The sequence below is a fragment of the Solanum dulcamara genome, chromosome 11 (assembly GCF_947179165.1).
Source record: "Solanum dulcamara chromosome 11, daSolDulc1.2, whole genome shotgun sequence".
Lineage (NCBI taxonomy): Eukaryota > Viridiplantae > Streptophyta > Magnoliopsida > Solanales > Solanaceae > Solanum > Solanum dulcamara.
Genome location: NC_077247.1, coordinates 41627820 through 41640508, shown reverse-complemented (window position 1 = coordinate 41640508; position 12689 = coordinate 41627820). Strand labels below are relative to the sequence as shown.

Genomic DNA, 12689 nt, shown 5'->3' with positions numbered 1-12689 from the left:
TAAACGGGGTACAAGAAATATAGGTGAGCTAATTAGGCTAGTAGATATAAAATGTATATTCAGGTTTGGCAGGAATAAGATGATATATTTCAATATTAAGTTAGAATAAATTTATATCTTTAATTAAATACTGTGTAATATAAATTAATCCAAAAATTATAAATCTCAAAACTACGATTCTTAGCAGTTGAGGACAAACTTCAGGCTTTCTATGAGTGAAAATCCAATTAGCGAACCCGAAATATCTTGATTTGCGAATCAAACAACTTATATTGACCTTTTATATGAAGGAGCCCATCTACCATGGCAGCAAAAAGAAAAGAGGTAGCAAAAATTTTATTAATCTTACTGTTATGACCCGCCACTTGATCTTGAAGAAGGTAGAAGAATCTAGAGTCTTGGAGAGGTTAGTGGAAGACTCTAGATCCTTATAGAAACTTGTAGAGAAGTCTTGAAAGACTTAGAATTCTCTAGAGTGTGTAGAGAATTCTAGAGAGGGACTTCTTTGTAAATATGGAGGGACTTGTATAGCAATATTTATTTACACTTGAGCCCCTTAGGAGTAGTATAAATAGAGGGGGCATTCATTTGTAGCAAACCATCAAGCAAACAAGTATTCTTCCAAGCAATACAAAAGCCTTCTTCATAAAAGCTCTCTTGTCTTTCTTACAATCTAGCATTCCCTTAGCGATCTAGTCTTAAAGGCTTACTTGAGCTTACAAGATCGTGAAAGATTTGTGAGTAAGTTGTCAAGTGCCGCACGGAGGTCTTAGTTGAAGTCTAAGTCCGTGACAACGTGGTATCAGAGCGAGGTTCTACTAAGGGATATGGCAAGTGAGGGAGACATCAACGCCACTACCGCCACCAGCGTCAAGCAAGATGTTGGAAGGAAGCACCGCAAGGGAAAGAAAAACTCTAAGAGAAATGAGGAGGTGCTGCTTGAGCCTACACCAAGCGAGGCCCTAACATCCTACTCACCCTCGGCCACTGAGGTGAGTGACGATGAGCGAGGCGAGGAGCCCCTGGACGTCACACCCGGCATGGAGTGGATTGCAAGGGTGGATGCTGCCCGGCAAGCAGTGGAGATATTAGGCAAGCGCTTGAACAAGGTCGACGGCAAGTTCAAGTCCCTAGAGGAGTTCACCCTTGAGGAGAACGACAACATCCGGAAGGAGTTGGAGGTGCGCAAGGCTGCCGAGTACGAGATGAAGGAGGTGATCACTTCCTTGGAGTGTCGGCTCATGGACGCGCTAAGCACGGTGGAGACCATGAAGGCCGAGATGGCAGCACTCAAAGGAGACATAGATGCTGGGAGATGCATGACATCCAGTGCGGACCGGGAGGCCAAGATTGAGGCTCCCAAGCCACCGATGTTCAAAGGTGCCCGTGATGCACAAGAGGTGGAGAACTTCCTTTGGCACTTGGAGAATTACTTCAAGTGTAACAAAGTGAAGAACGATGAGACGAGGATCAACACAGCCGTACTATACCTCTCGGAGATGGCCATGTTATGGTGGAAGCGCAAGGAGTCCGAGATCGGGAAAGGGCTATGCACCATCAACACCTGGGAGCAATTCCGGGACGAGTTTAAGAAGGCCTTCTTCCCCAATAACGTCATCTATGAGGCCAAACGCAAGTTCCGGGAGCTGAAGCATACGGGTAGCATACGGGCTTACGTGAAAGAGTTCACTACCCTTACGCTTCAAATCCCCAACCTTACAGATGAAGATATGCTCTTCCACTTCATGGATGGACTGCAGAGTTGGGCCAAGACGGAGTTGGAACGCCGGCAAGTCAACACCATCGATGAGGCCATCACCCAAGCCGAAGCCTTGACGGACTTTAAGCATGACAGGCATGACAGAGGCAAGGGCAAAGAAATAAGGAGTAGTCATGCCAAAGGTGGGGGAGATCGTGGCAAAGGCAAAGAGCAACATCCTCCACCCAAGAGCCATGATTCCAGCAAGTCCGACGGCAGGAGGTTCGGGCGACAAAGCTATGCCGAGAGAAAGGAGCAGACCTCGAAGGGCAGCGGCTGCTACATATGCGGAGGTCCTCACGGCTACGCTAGGTGTCCGGAGATGAAGAACCTTGGTGCCATTCTACGAGAGCGGAAGGACAAGGAGGTGGACCAAGGGCAGGGTTCGGACACGACTCAGCTAGGCATGATCGGGCTATGTGGAGCCATCACGAAGCAAGCTGAGAAGGCAGGAGACTACTCTGCCCAATATGTTGACATATCCATCAACGGACGACCAGCTCGTGCCATGGTGGATTCTGGAGCAGAAGCCAACATCATGACCAAGACGGCGGCAGCAAGGTTGGGGCTAAGTTACGGGCCAAGCAACACCCGCCTGAAGACGGTCAATGCACCATTGACTCCCGTGTGCGGAGTCGCTCATGGAGTGGACATCACGTTGGGAAAGTGGCAAGGTAAGACAAGCTTCACTGTCGCCCCCTTAGATATCTTTGATATCATCCTTGGACAGGAGTTCTTCCAACGGTACCACACGATGATCGATCCCTACCTCCAACAACTCTTGGTAATGGAGCGAGAGGGACCCTGCATGGTACCTCTAGTCAAGATGCCAAAGAAGGAAGGACAAACCCACCTGTCGGCCATGCAGCTTGTGAAGGGCCTAAAGAAGGGGGAGCCGACGTTCGTAGCCACCATTGCGAGCTTGGATGAAGGCAATGGTGCTAAGGAGACATTGCCACCTTGCATAGAGAAGGTGCTTGAAGAAAACAAAGATGTGATGCCCGAAGAGTTGCCAAGACACCTACCTCCAAGGCGCGAGGTAGACCACAGGATCGAGCTGGAGCCAGGAGCAAGGCCGCCCGCATACCCACCATACCGCATGGCTCCACCCGAGTTAGAGGAGCTGAGGAAGCAGTTGAAGGAGCTCCTCGAGGCCGGTCATATCCGTCCATCCAAGGCACCTTATGGCGCGCCGGTATTGTTTCAGAAGAAGAAGGATGGCTCGTTGCGCCTATGCATAGACTATCGGGCGCTCAATAAGGTGACCGTGAAGAACAAGTATCCCATCCCGCTCATTGCCGACTTGTTTGATAGACTTGGACAAGCCAAGTACTTCACCAAGGTGGATTTAAGGAAGGGCTACTACCAGGTACGCATAGCAGAGGGAGATGAACCGAAGACCACATGTGTAACGAGGTACGGAGCTTACGAGTGGTTGGTGATGCCCTTCGGCCTAACCAACGCACCCGCCACCTTTTGCACACTAATGAACAAGATCTTCCACCCCTACCTAGATCAGTTTGTAGTAGTCTACTTGGATGACATAGTCATCTATAGCAACACCTTGGAGGAGCACGTGGAACATCTAAAGAAAGTGTTCCAAGTCTTGCGCGAGAACGAGCTCTTCATCAAGCGGGAGAAGTGCGAGTTTGCCCAACATGAAGTGCACTTCTTGGGACATGTTATCAACCAGGGAGAGCTACGGATGGACGAAGCAAAAGTTCGGGCCATCAAAGAGTGGGAGGCGCCCACAAAGGTAACCGAACTTAGATCTTTTCTTGGACTTGCTAACTATTACCGCAGGTTCATTAGCGCCTACTCCGCCAAAGCCGCTCCACTTACTGAGCTATTGAAGAAGAATAAGCCGTGGGTCTGGAGCGAGGAGTGCATGGAGGCCTTTGAAGACCTCAAGGCTGCCGTGACAGAGGAGCCGGTCCTAGCGTTGCCTGACTTCTCCAAGACATTCGAAGTGCATACGGACGCCTCTGACTATGCCATTGGAGGAGTATTGATGCAAGAGAGGCACCCTATCGCCTTCGAGAGTCGCAAGCTGAACGAGACAGAACGGCGGTACACCGTACAGGAGAAGGAGATGACAGCCATCGTCCATTGCCTACGCACATGGAGACACTACTTACTTGGCTCCAAATTCTTAGTCAAGACCGACAACGTGGCCACTAGCTACTTCCAGTCGCAGAAGAAACTCACCCCGAAGCAAGCTAGGTGGCAAGACTTCTTGGCCGAGTTTGATTATGAACTGGAGTACAAGCCGGGCAAAGGCAATGTTGTGGCCGATGCCCTTAGCAGGAAGTTCGAGCTGGCGGCCATCACCACAGCACATTGCGACATCCAAGATGCAATCAAGGATGGTCTAGAGCATGACCCCGAGGCAAAGAAGCTTATGGAGTTAGCCGTTCAGGGCAAGACAAGGCGCTTCTGGGTAGAAGATGGACTCTTGCTTACCGCCGGGCGAAGGATCTATGTGCCGAAATTCGGGACTATCAGGCGACGAATCATGAAGGAAAGTCACGACACATTATGGGCCGGACATCCAGGGCAACGTCGCACGAGGGCATTGATTGAGGCGATTTACTACTGGCCACGCATGCGGGACGATATTGAATGCTATGTACAGACTTGTCTTGTGTGCCAGCAAGACAAAGTAGAGCAGCGCCAACCAGGAGGACTCTTGGAGCCCCTGCCCATAGCGGAGCGTCCATGGGAGAGCGTGACCATGGACTTCATCACATGCTTACCGAAGTCCGACGGGTACGGGACGATTATGGTCGTGGTGGACAGGTTCTCCAAATATGCCAGCTTCATGCCCGCCACGGCAGGTTGCACTGCTAAGGAAACTGCCAGGCTATTTTTCAAGAATGTGGTGAAGTATTGGGGATTGCCAAGACATATCATTAGCGACAGAGATCCACGCTTCACCGGGAACTTTTGGAGAGAATTGTTTGAAATTCTTGGCACAAAATTACATTTCTCCACTAGTTTCCACCCGCAGACGGACGGCCAGACGGAGCGAGTCAATGCCTTACTGGAGTGCTACTTGAGGCACTTTGTGAGCTCCCATCAGAAAGATTGGGCGAGACTACTGGACGTAGCCCAATTCTCTTACAACCTACAGCGGAGTGAGGCCACAGGGCGAACACCATTCGAGCTAGCCACAGGCCAACAGCCACAAACTCCACATTCACTACCGGCCGCGTTCGAGGGCAAGAGTTTAGGGGCTTATCACATGGCCAAGGGATTTGAGGAGCAGCTCGACACTGCCAAGTCTTATTTGGACAAGGCAGCGAAGAAGATGAAGAAGTTTGCCGACCGCAAGCGTCATCCCACGGATTACCAAGTTGGAGACATGGTCTTGGTCAAGTTCAACCCCAGGCAATTCAAGGCGTTGCGAGGCATGCATCAAAGCTTAGTGCGAAAGTACGAGGGCCCGTTCAGGATCGTTGCCAAGGTTGGCAAGATCTCTTATAGGTTGGAGCTACCACCGCATATTAAGGTTCATCCAGTCTTCCATGCCAGCGTCCTCAAGCCGTACCATGTGGACAAGGATGATCCTAGCCGAGGAGAATCAAGTCGGGCGCCACTCACAATCACCGCCTCCCATGATCGAGACATCGAGGCTATTGTGGACTACCAAGCCAAGCGAAAACAGGGACAACAGGCCACTGCTATGTTCTTAGTCCATTGGAAGGGACAATCTCCGGAGGAGGCCACCTGGGAGAGATATGAAGACCTGTGGCAGTTCAGGAACAAAATCCGGGAGTTCTTGCAGCAGCAGTGCGCCGCGGTCGTCGCCACATCAGGTGGGGGAGAGTGTTATGACCCGCCACTTGATCTTGAAGAAGGTAGAAGAATCTAGAGTCTTGGAGAGGTTAGTGGAAGACTCTAGATCCTTATAGAAACTTGTAGAGAAGTCTTGAAAGACTTAGAATTCTCTAGAGTGTGTAGAGAATTCTAGAGAGGGACTTCTTTGTAAATATGGAGGGACTTGTATAGCAATATTTATTTACACTTGAGCCCCTTAGGAGTAGTATAAATAGAGGGGGCATTCATTTGTAGCAAACCATCAAGCAAACAAGTATTCTTCCAAGCAATACAAAAGCCTTCTTCATAAAAGCTCTCTTGTCTTTCTTACAATCTAGCATTCCCTTAGCGATCTAGTCTTAAAGGCTTACTTGAGCTTACAAGATCGTGAAAGATTTGTGAGTAAGTTGTCAAGTGCCGCACGGAGGTCTTAGTTGAAGTCTAAGTCCGTGACATTACGCCATGGTGTAATTGTAGTCCATTTTAGAGAAACTTTTTAAAAGAATATCCACGTAACAAAATTTTCTTAACAATCGTTAGTCAAAAATACTTTTTACCAGAAGCAAATCAAAACGTTGTCAAAATAAACCCAAATGATATCAAGCAAGTTTGGTGGAGAGGCTTTACCCCGACATGAAATTTTCCAGGGCAAATCCAAATTAATCAGCTCAAAATGAATATTGGACACCGGGTGAAAAAAGAAGAAGAAGCTAAGCTACAGGAAAACTGGAATACTAATGAAGATCAATAATTTAAGTCCTATCGTCAGACATTCAAGCATCCAGATATCCTACACTTTTACATGCTTTGTCGCACATAGTAACAAAGTTTTTTTTTTTTTCAATTGTGAAAATACAAAATACTGCACTTCTATTCATAACGCATGGAGACGCTAAGAACAGCCAAGCATCTTTTAAGGCTTCTTTCACAAGAATTCTTCCCTGTACCCCCACCCAATATTGCGAGCAAAACCTACATTCTTGACATTTTGAGATAACAATGCTGATGTCGGAAACATTCTACAGAAACATTATGATGCCAGGAAAGAACCAGTTCAGTTCATCCACTTCCAGGGGCATCAGAAGCTGCTGGCTTGCGATTCAGGTAGCGGATAACAGCATCTTCAACCCTGGCAATGAAAAACAATGTCTATTAGCATCTCCAAAAATCACTTCAACATTGCATAATTTTGCACCATCAACAAGGGGAAAGATATCACCCTTAAACAAGCTAACAACAATTGTGATGAGGTCCACAACATCTTGAATAAAAGGGTTGATTACACCAACAACTTATCTACTCTTAAAAAAATTATCCCTTTTTGTTAAATTTGTCTTGAAAACCCGCCTTTCTTTAGTCAGTAGAAGTTTGATTTAGAGTAATATTAAGAACCTTTTAATGTATATTAAACTTCTTTGACAAATGATCCTTCCATATGTCATCTGTGCTGATAACTTAAAGGGCAGTAAGTACTAGTAAAATTTCTTTAACACCTTTTGTTACAAAATTATCTTAAAATTAAAGGAAAGTAACTAGAAAGGAAGTTGATGCAATGAAACAAAAAAAATGATATGAACCGCCACAAAATCACATGAAACAATAAGCAAATTACTTGCAACTGAACTCCACCACTTATCAATTTAAACCAGCAAAAATGAAACTTGAATTTTTATAGAATCAGAATAAAAATGATTTTCTAATTTGATCATTTGTTGAGATTAAATATTCGTGGCATTTGTTTATATGTTGTATAACTTTTGCCCTAGGTGAGAATTTTTGTATTTCTTACCAAATTTCTGAAACTTCAAATATTAAGCTACTCCGTATGGTAATAAGCAATTTAACTTCCAAGAACATAATTTACTATAAAGCAAGGGCAAGTACTAAATAGCTGCAGGAGGCAAAGAATGAGTAAATACCACGGTTGGCTATAAAACTGAGACCGGCGCTCTTTCTCAGCATTGCGACTTGGCTCACCAGTAACAACTTTCAGATCCTTGCTCTGGGATTCTAGAAGTGCATTAATAAACTCAACAGGGGATTGACTAAAACCGAGAAAAAAAGCCCTTCTCCTTCTATGCTCATGGATCTTCCTTATGGCAGAACAAATAGCTTCATCACAAGTTTCAATCTCTTTGGTCTTTTCTGTATTGGCCAGCAGCGCATTCAGCTCCCTCTGGATAGGGAATGGCACATCAACCAATACATCGTAACAAGCAGTTCCAGCAGGGTTATTTCCAGAAAGTTTAATCCTGTGTTCCAAATGTATGGGTTGTGGAGGAGACAAATGAGGTGTGATCTTTTGTGTGACTGTATTGAACTTAACCTTTCCTTCCCCAAAAACTTTCTGAAGTGGAGGATCACAGTTGAAGTAAGACGGATCATCAGGGTTCTGCAACTTTCGAGCCTTAACATAATGCCAGATAGAAGAGATAATTCTTGCACGAGTCTCCACCTCAATACCCAGAACTTCAGTTAAAGCTGGTGAAAGTTTGTATTTCTCAGGCATGTAATTCAATTCTAGTCTTAAATTAACAGTGAACTCTTGCTCTCCCTTTCTTTTGACTTCGAAACCATCCTGAGGTGCAGGAGATCGCGCAGAGTCCCATATTATAATATGGTTATCAGGATATAGTTTCTGGTCCAAGGAAATGGTGACTCTTTTGAAGAAAGTAGAAAACTTTGGGTACATGGAGCTAGATTTCTGAAACATAGCAGCTTGATCAGGATCCATTCCCTCCTCCAAAATCCTTCCTACAATCTTAAGGGTCCATGTAGGAGGTTCAGCATTTGGCTTCTTAGGAATAGTACGAACCTGATTAGCAAAAGTATTGAATACATAAATTCGAAGCGTCTTCTGAATAGTAGGTGGATTCTTCAATGATTCCTGGATGTCAACTTTCTTTCTAGTTAAGGCGGAATCAACCCGAGATTCAAACTCAAGGAGCTGAGTATAAAGTGAAGATTCAGGCAAAATGGCTGCCACCTTCTCGTGCAAGTGCTTCTCAGGAAGCTTCTGCTTTTTCCTACGAGCAGCCGCTGAGAGATCCATTGTTCTCATTGGAGAAATTGTGTTTGTAGTTGTGAAAGCAGGTGGACGCACCGGAGGTTTCTGCGGTAACCGTTTTGCCAAAGCACTTCCAGGAATCGATGGTGAGGAAGAACCAAAATTGCCAAGAGCATGGGCCTGGCTAAGGGACAGACCCTGAGCCTGTAACTGGGCCTGAAATTGGGCATGAGCAGCTTGAGCTTGCGCATGAGCCTGAACTTTCGACTGTGCTTGAGCAATTGCTTGGGCATGCGCTGCAGATAACTGGGATAGCTGAAATGCCCCAGGAAACCCGGAAGGCATCTGTTGCTGGCCTTGTGATTGTGACTGGAGGTGTGCCATCGGATTTCCCGGTGGCGAATTGCCAAAAGAGGATGGTCCTCCGATGTTCTTGTTAGGGTTATTATTGTTGTTAACAGACATGGCTATGCAACACTTAGAAAAAATCTCGCATAGGCATCAAAATTGGGTTTTCCTTTCCAATTCACTCAAAACTCATCCGTACCAGTACAAATAACTGAATTTTTTTTAGGGCTTTTTAACTTCTAGCGAAAGAGAGAGTACCAAATGTAGAAAATGAAAGATCTAGAGACGCAGATGGAAAAACTTACAGCTTAATTTTGCCGGAGAGAAAGTTCGCCGGTAGAACAAAGGGGGAAGAGGAGCGTTAGCAATCGCCGGAAAATGGTTGCAGCTCGATCGTCTTCTTAGAGAAAGAGTAAATCGACCAACCCTGGCGATCGGCGGGCCAAATCGAAATCCAAATTGCCGTTTGGGCTTTAAATCTCCAAGCAAATGCCTAAAAAGGGATTTGGGCTTCTGAATTTGAAATCTGATCCATTCTGTCCTCACCTCAAAGGCTCAAACACACTCACTCTCAGAAAAGGAATTTTTATTCTTCCTTGACCTTGACTAGGCTGTATGGGGCAAACCGATAAACCGCATTAAACCGATAAACTGAATCAAATCGGAAAGAAAATTTGACTAGTGATTTGGTTTGACTTGGTTTGATGTTTGGAAAAAAAACCCAACCATTATAGAGTTGGTTTGGTTTTAACTAAAAAAAGTCAAACCGAACCCAAACCGACCCGATTATAGATATACTACTTTTAAATTATGTTATACATAAAAATATTTATTAAAATGTAATTTATAAATATTTTTTTAAAATTTTTCATAATTTTTGTTGTCTTTCTTACATTTAGATTTGGACTTGAGAAGCTCATCTAAATAATATACAAAAAAAGCTCATCTTATAAAGTTATATTATAAAGTTAAAACTTCAAACAGTGTTTTGCTTCCATCTTATATGTTGATATTTTGTACTAGAACTCTTTTTAAGAATCACTGCTCTGTGTTTTTTATTAGATACTATGAAAAAACTGAGAAACCCGAAAAAAACCAAAAAACTCGAGAAAAATTGATATCGAAAAACCTGACTTTTATTGGTTTGGTTTGGTTTATAGATTTAATAACCCGACACAAATGGTTTGGTTTGATTTGTAAAAAATCGGAACCAATCCGGTTCATGTACACCCCTAACCTTGACCATGTGAGAGCACTAATATTTTTAAATAATTGCTAATTTGATCATATTTTTCATCTTGTAGAAATTTAAGTCAATTACTGAAAATTTTGATTTTAAGTGTCTATTTGCCTTAACTTATTTTAAATAGTTTATAAGCTGCTTAAAATAAACTAAGTCAAACAGATTCAATTATTTTTTTGAGCTTATTTTAAACACAAAATGATTTTAAATTGGTCAGTCAAACACTCAAAAAAACTGAAAACAGCTTATAAGCAACTTATAAATCAATCCAAAGGGGCTCTAAGTTTTAATTCAATTATCATTTTCTTTAAACAGTATCATAACTTTATCAAATACGAAAAAAAAAATTAAAATTGAAAAAATAGCTTTGAGAGGCTAAAGAAAAAAGTTAAATTCATCACTAATGCGATTCCAATTCCTACGAGTCACAAATAATGACAGGTTGTCTGACATTTGAATTACTTAAGTTGTTAGATTTATTTTTATTCGAAATTATGATTAGAATTTTGTGAAATTTGAAATCAATTATTGTTGAAACTCTGTTTGGTGATTGTTGTTTGAAGTTGAAAGGTGTATTTCATATTTGATTTGAGAGTGGAATTACTGATGAACATTCGAGCTTTGAGTTTGATTTTCTAATATCAGTTTTCATTAAGTATTGAAATTTTTACATCATATCCATTTAAAAAATAGCTAAAAAATGACATTTTCTTTTCAAATAGCAAATGACATATTGTAACTTTTGAAATAAATTACGATTTTGTATGAAGATTTAGTATGATTTGACACTAATTCAACAGAATAACTAGGTTGAATGCATGTGACATAAAATCTGAGTGAGAAGACAAGAAGATATACGAGGGGAAATAACATTTAATTTGTAGTTTGAATATCTTTAAAATCTTTAGTTTGTCGATTTTGTTTTGAGATTGTGTACATTATGTGTTTTTATTAATGTATTAAACGTGAAATAGTACTACAAGTTATTTTAATTACGATGTTTTATATGTAATCTTTGTAAGTATTCATTCAAAAAAATTGCTTGAATATTCTAGTATTATTTATCTTTCGTTTCCGTATTTATATATGCTACTAGTTTAATATGAATATTTTGGACGTGTGTTTTCTCTCTTTCAACCAACAAATCATCAAAATTGCACCACACAATGCAGTTACAAATTGTGAACAATTATCTCAAAATTGGTTTGACCTACAATTGACTCAATCATTCTTTTGTGACAAAATGAATATCCAAATAATTTGTACAAAATTATAGATAAGTCAATTTCGAATTATTGATCGTATATGAGACAATATTACAAAAAACACAAAGAAAATTTCTCAATTAACAAAATATCAATCAAGAATATACAATCATTTATAATTATCAATCAAGAATAGACTAAAATTATAGAAAACTTACCTCAAATTACAGGCAAATTTAGCTTTTCAATCATAGATACTAAAATTTTAGAAAACTTATCTCAAATCACAAACAAATTTATCTCTTTAATCATAAATACTATCAAATTTTAATTAGTAAAAGAATTCTAAACCTAAATCTAATCTCCCCACCCCCACCCCACCCCTTCATGACAATTTTGGAAGAATGGTCTAAAGCCTAAATAAAGAGATCACATAACGTAAATAATTTATTTAGTTAAAGGGAGCCTAATTCTAAAGGAATTCTTAAAGGTAAATAAATAGTTCTGTATAAAAATAAGGAAAAACTACATAAAATAGATCCTTTAAACAAATTATTTACCATCCCATATCTCACCCTAAAATAATTTCTTTCTATACCCATTCGGCCCAAACTTGTAACACCCCGGATTTTTTTTCCGCCAAAACTCGAGCCGTTCTTCTTGTGCGTGTAGGATCGAACTCGATGACTTATAGTTTCATATATGAGTTAGGATCAATTTCTAAATATTTGAAGTATATTAGATGTGTTTAAGGATCATAAGGGATCTCTAACACCAAACCAAGTCTAAGGAGTTTCTATCGATTAAGTTTCCGAATGAGTTTGTATAAGGGTCAACTTCAAACGACCATAACTTTCAGTATACTAAGAGTTATGTGTCCCATGACCTATCAAATTAAAGATATTTGAGTCTTATTTCCAACGCCACCAAGATTGTATTTTTTGGAGTTCGAAGTCAAAAGTTATGACCATTTTACTATAGACTATCACTGCAGGAATTTTAGGCCTGGCGCTCCAGTGGCGCCCGACGCCACTATAGCGCCCGAAACCAGCCTCAGTAGTTTGGCCCTTGGCGCGATGCGCCACTATTGCACTTGCAGATTTTTAAGTCCATTTTCCAGATTTCAAAAATTTTAGGCTTGGCGCTGCAATGGCGCGGCGCGCCACTATAGCGCCAGTAGGGTTTTAGCCCATTTTTCCAGATTTTTGATGAAGAGCAATTTGGACATTTTTCCTAAATATATATACACAACTTGTTCATATTTTGGGATGATATTTTCAGTGTTTTGCCCCTCCAAAGAACCCTAAC

The 12689-nt window shown here is 41.9% G+C and overlaps 1 protein-coding gene across 1 annotated transcript; it reads right to left on the bottom strand.

Moving 5' to 3' along the window:
- Positions 1 to 6310: 6310 nt before the first annotated feature.
- LOC129873556 (SWI/SNF complex component SNF12 homolog) lies at positions 6311 to 9480 on the bottom strand. The gene is made up of 3 exons (XM_055948670.1): positions 9239 to 9480; positions 7498 to 9144; positions 6311 to 6707 (listed from the first exon to the last, which is right to left on the bottom strand). The coding sequence occupies exons 2-3, from the start codon at positions 9048 to 9050 to the stop codon at positions 6638 to 6640; spliced, it is 1623 nt and encodes a 540-aa protein (XP_055804645.1). The 5' UTR covers positions 9051 to 9144; positions 9239 to 9480; the 3' UTR covers positions 6311 to 6637.
- Positions 9481 to 12689: the final 3209 nt, after the last annotated feature.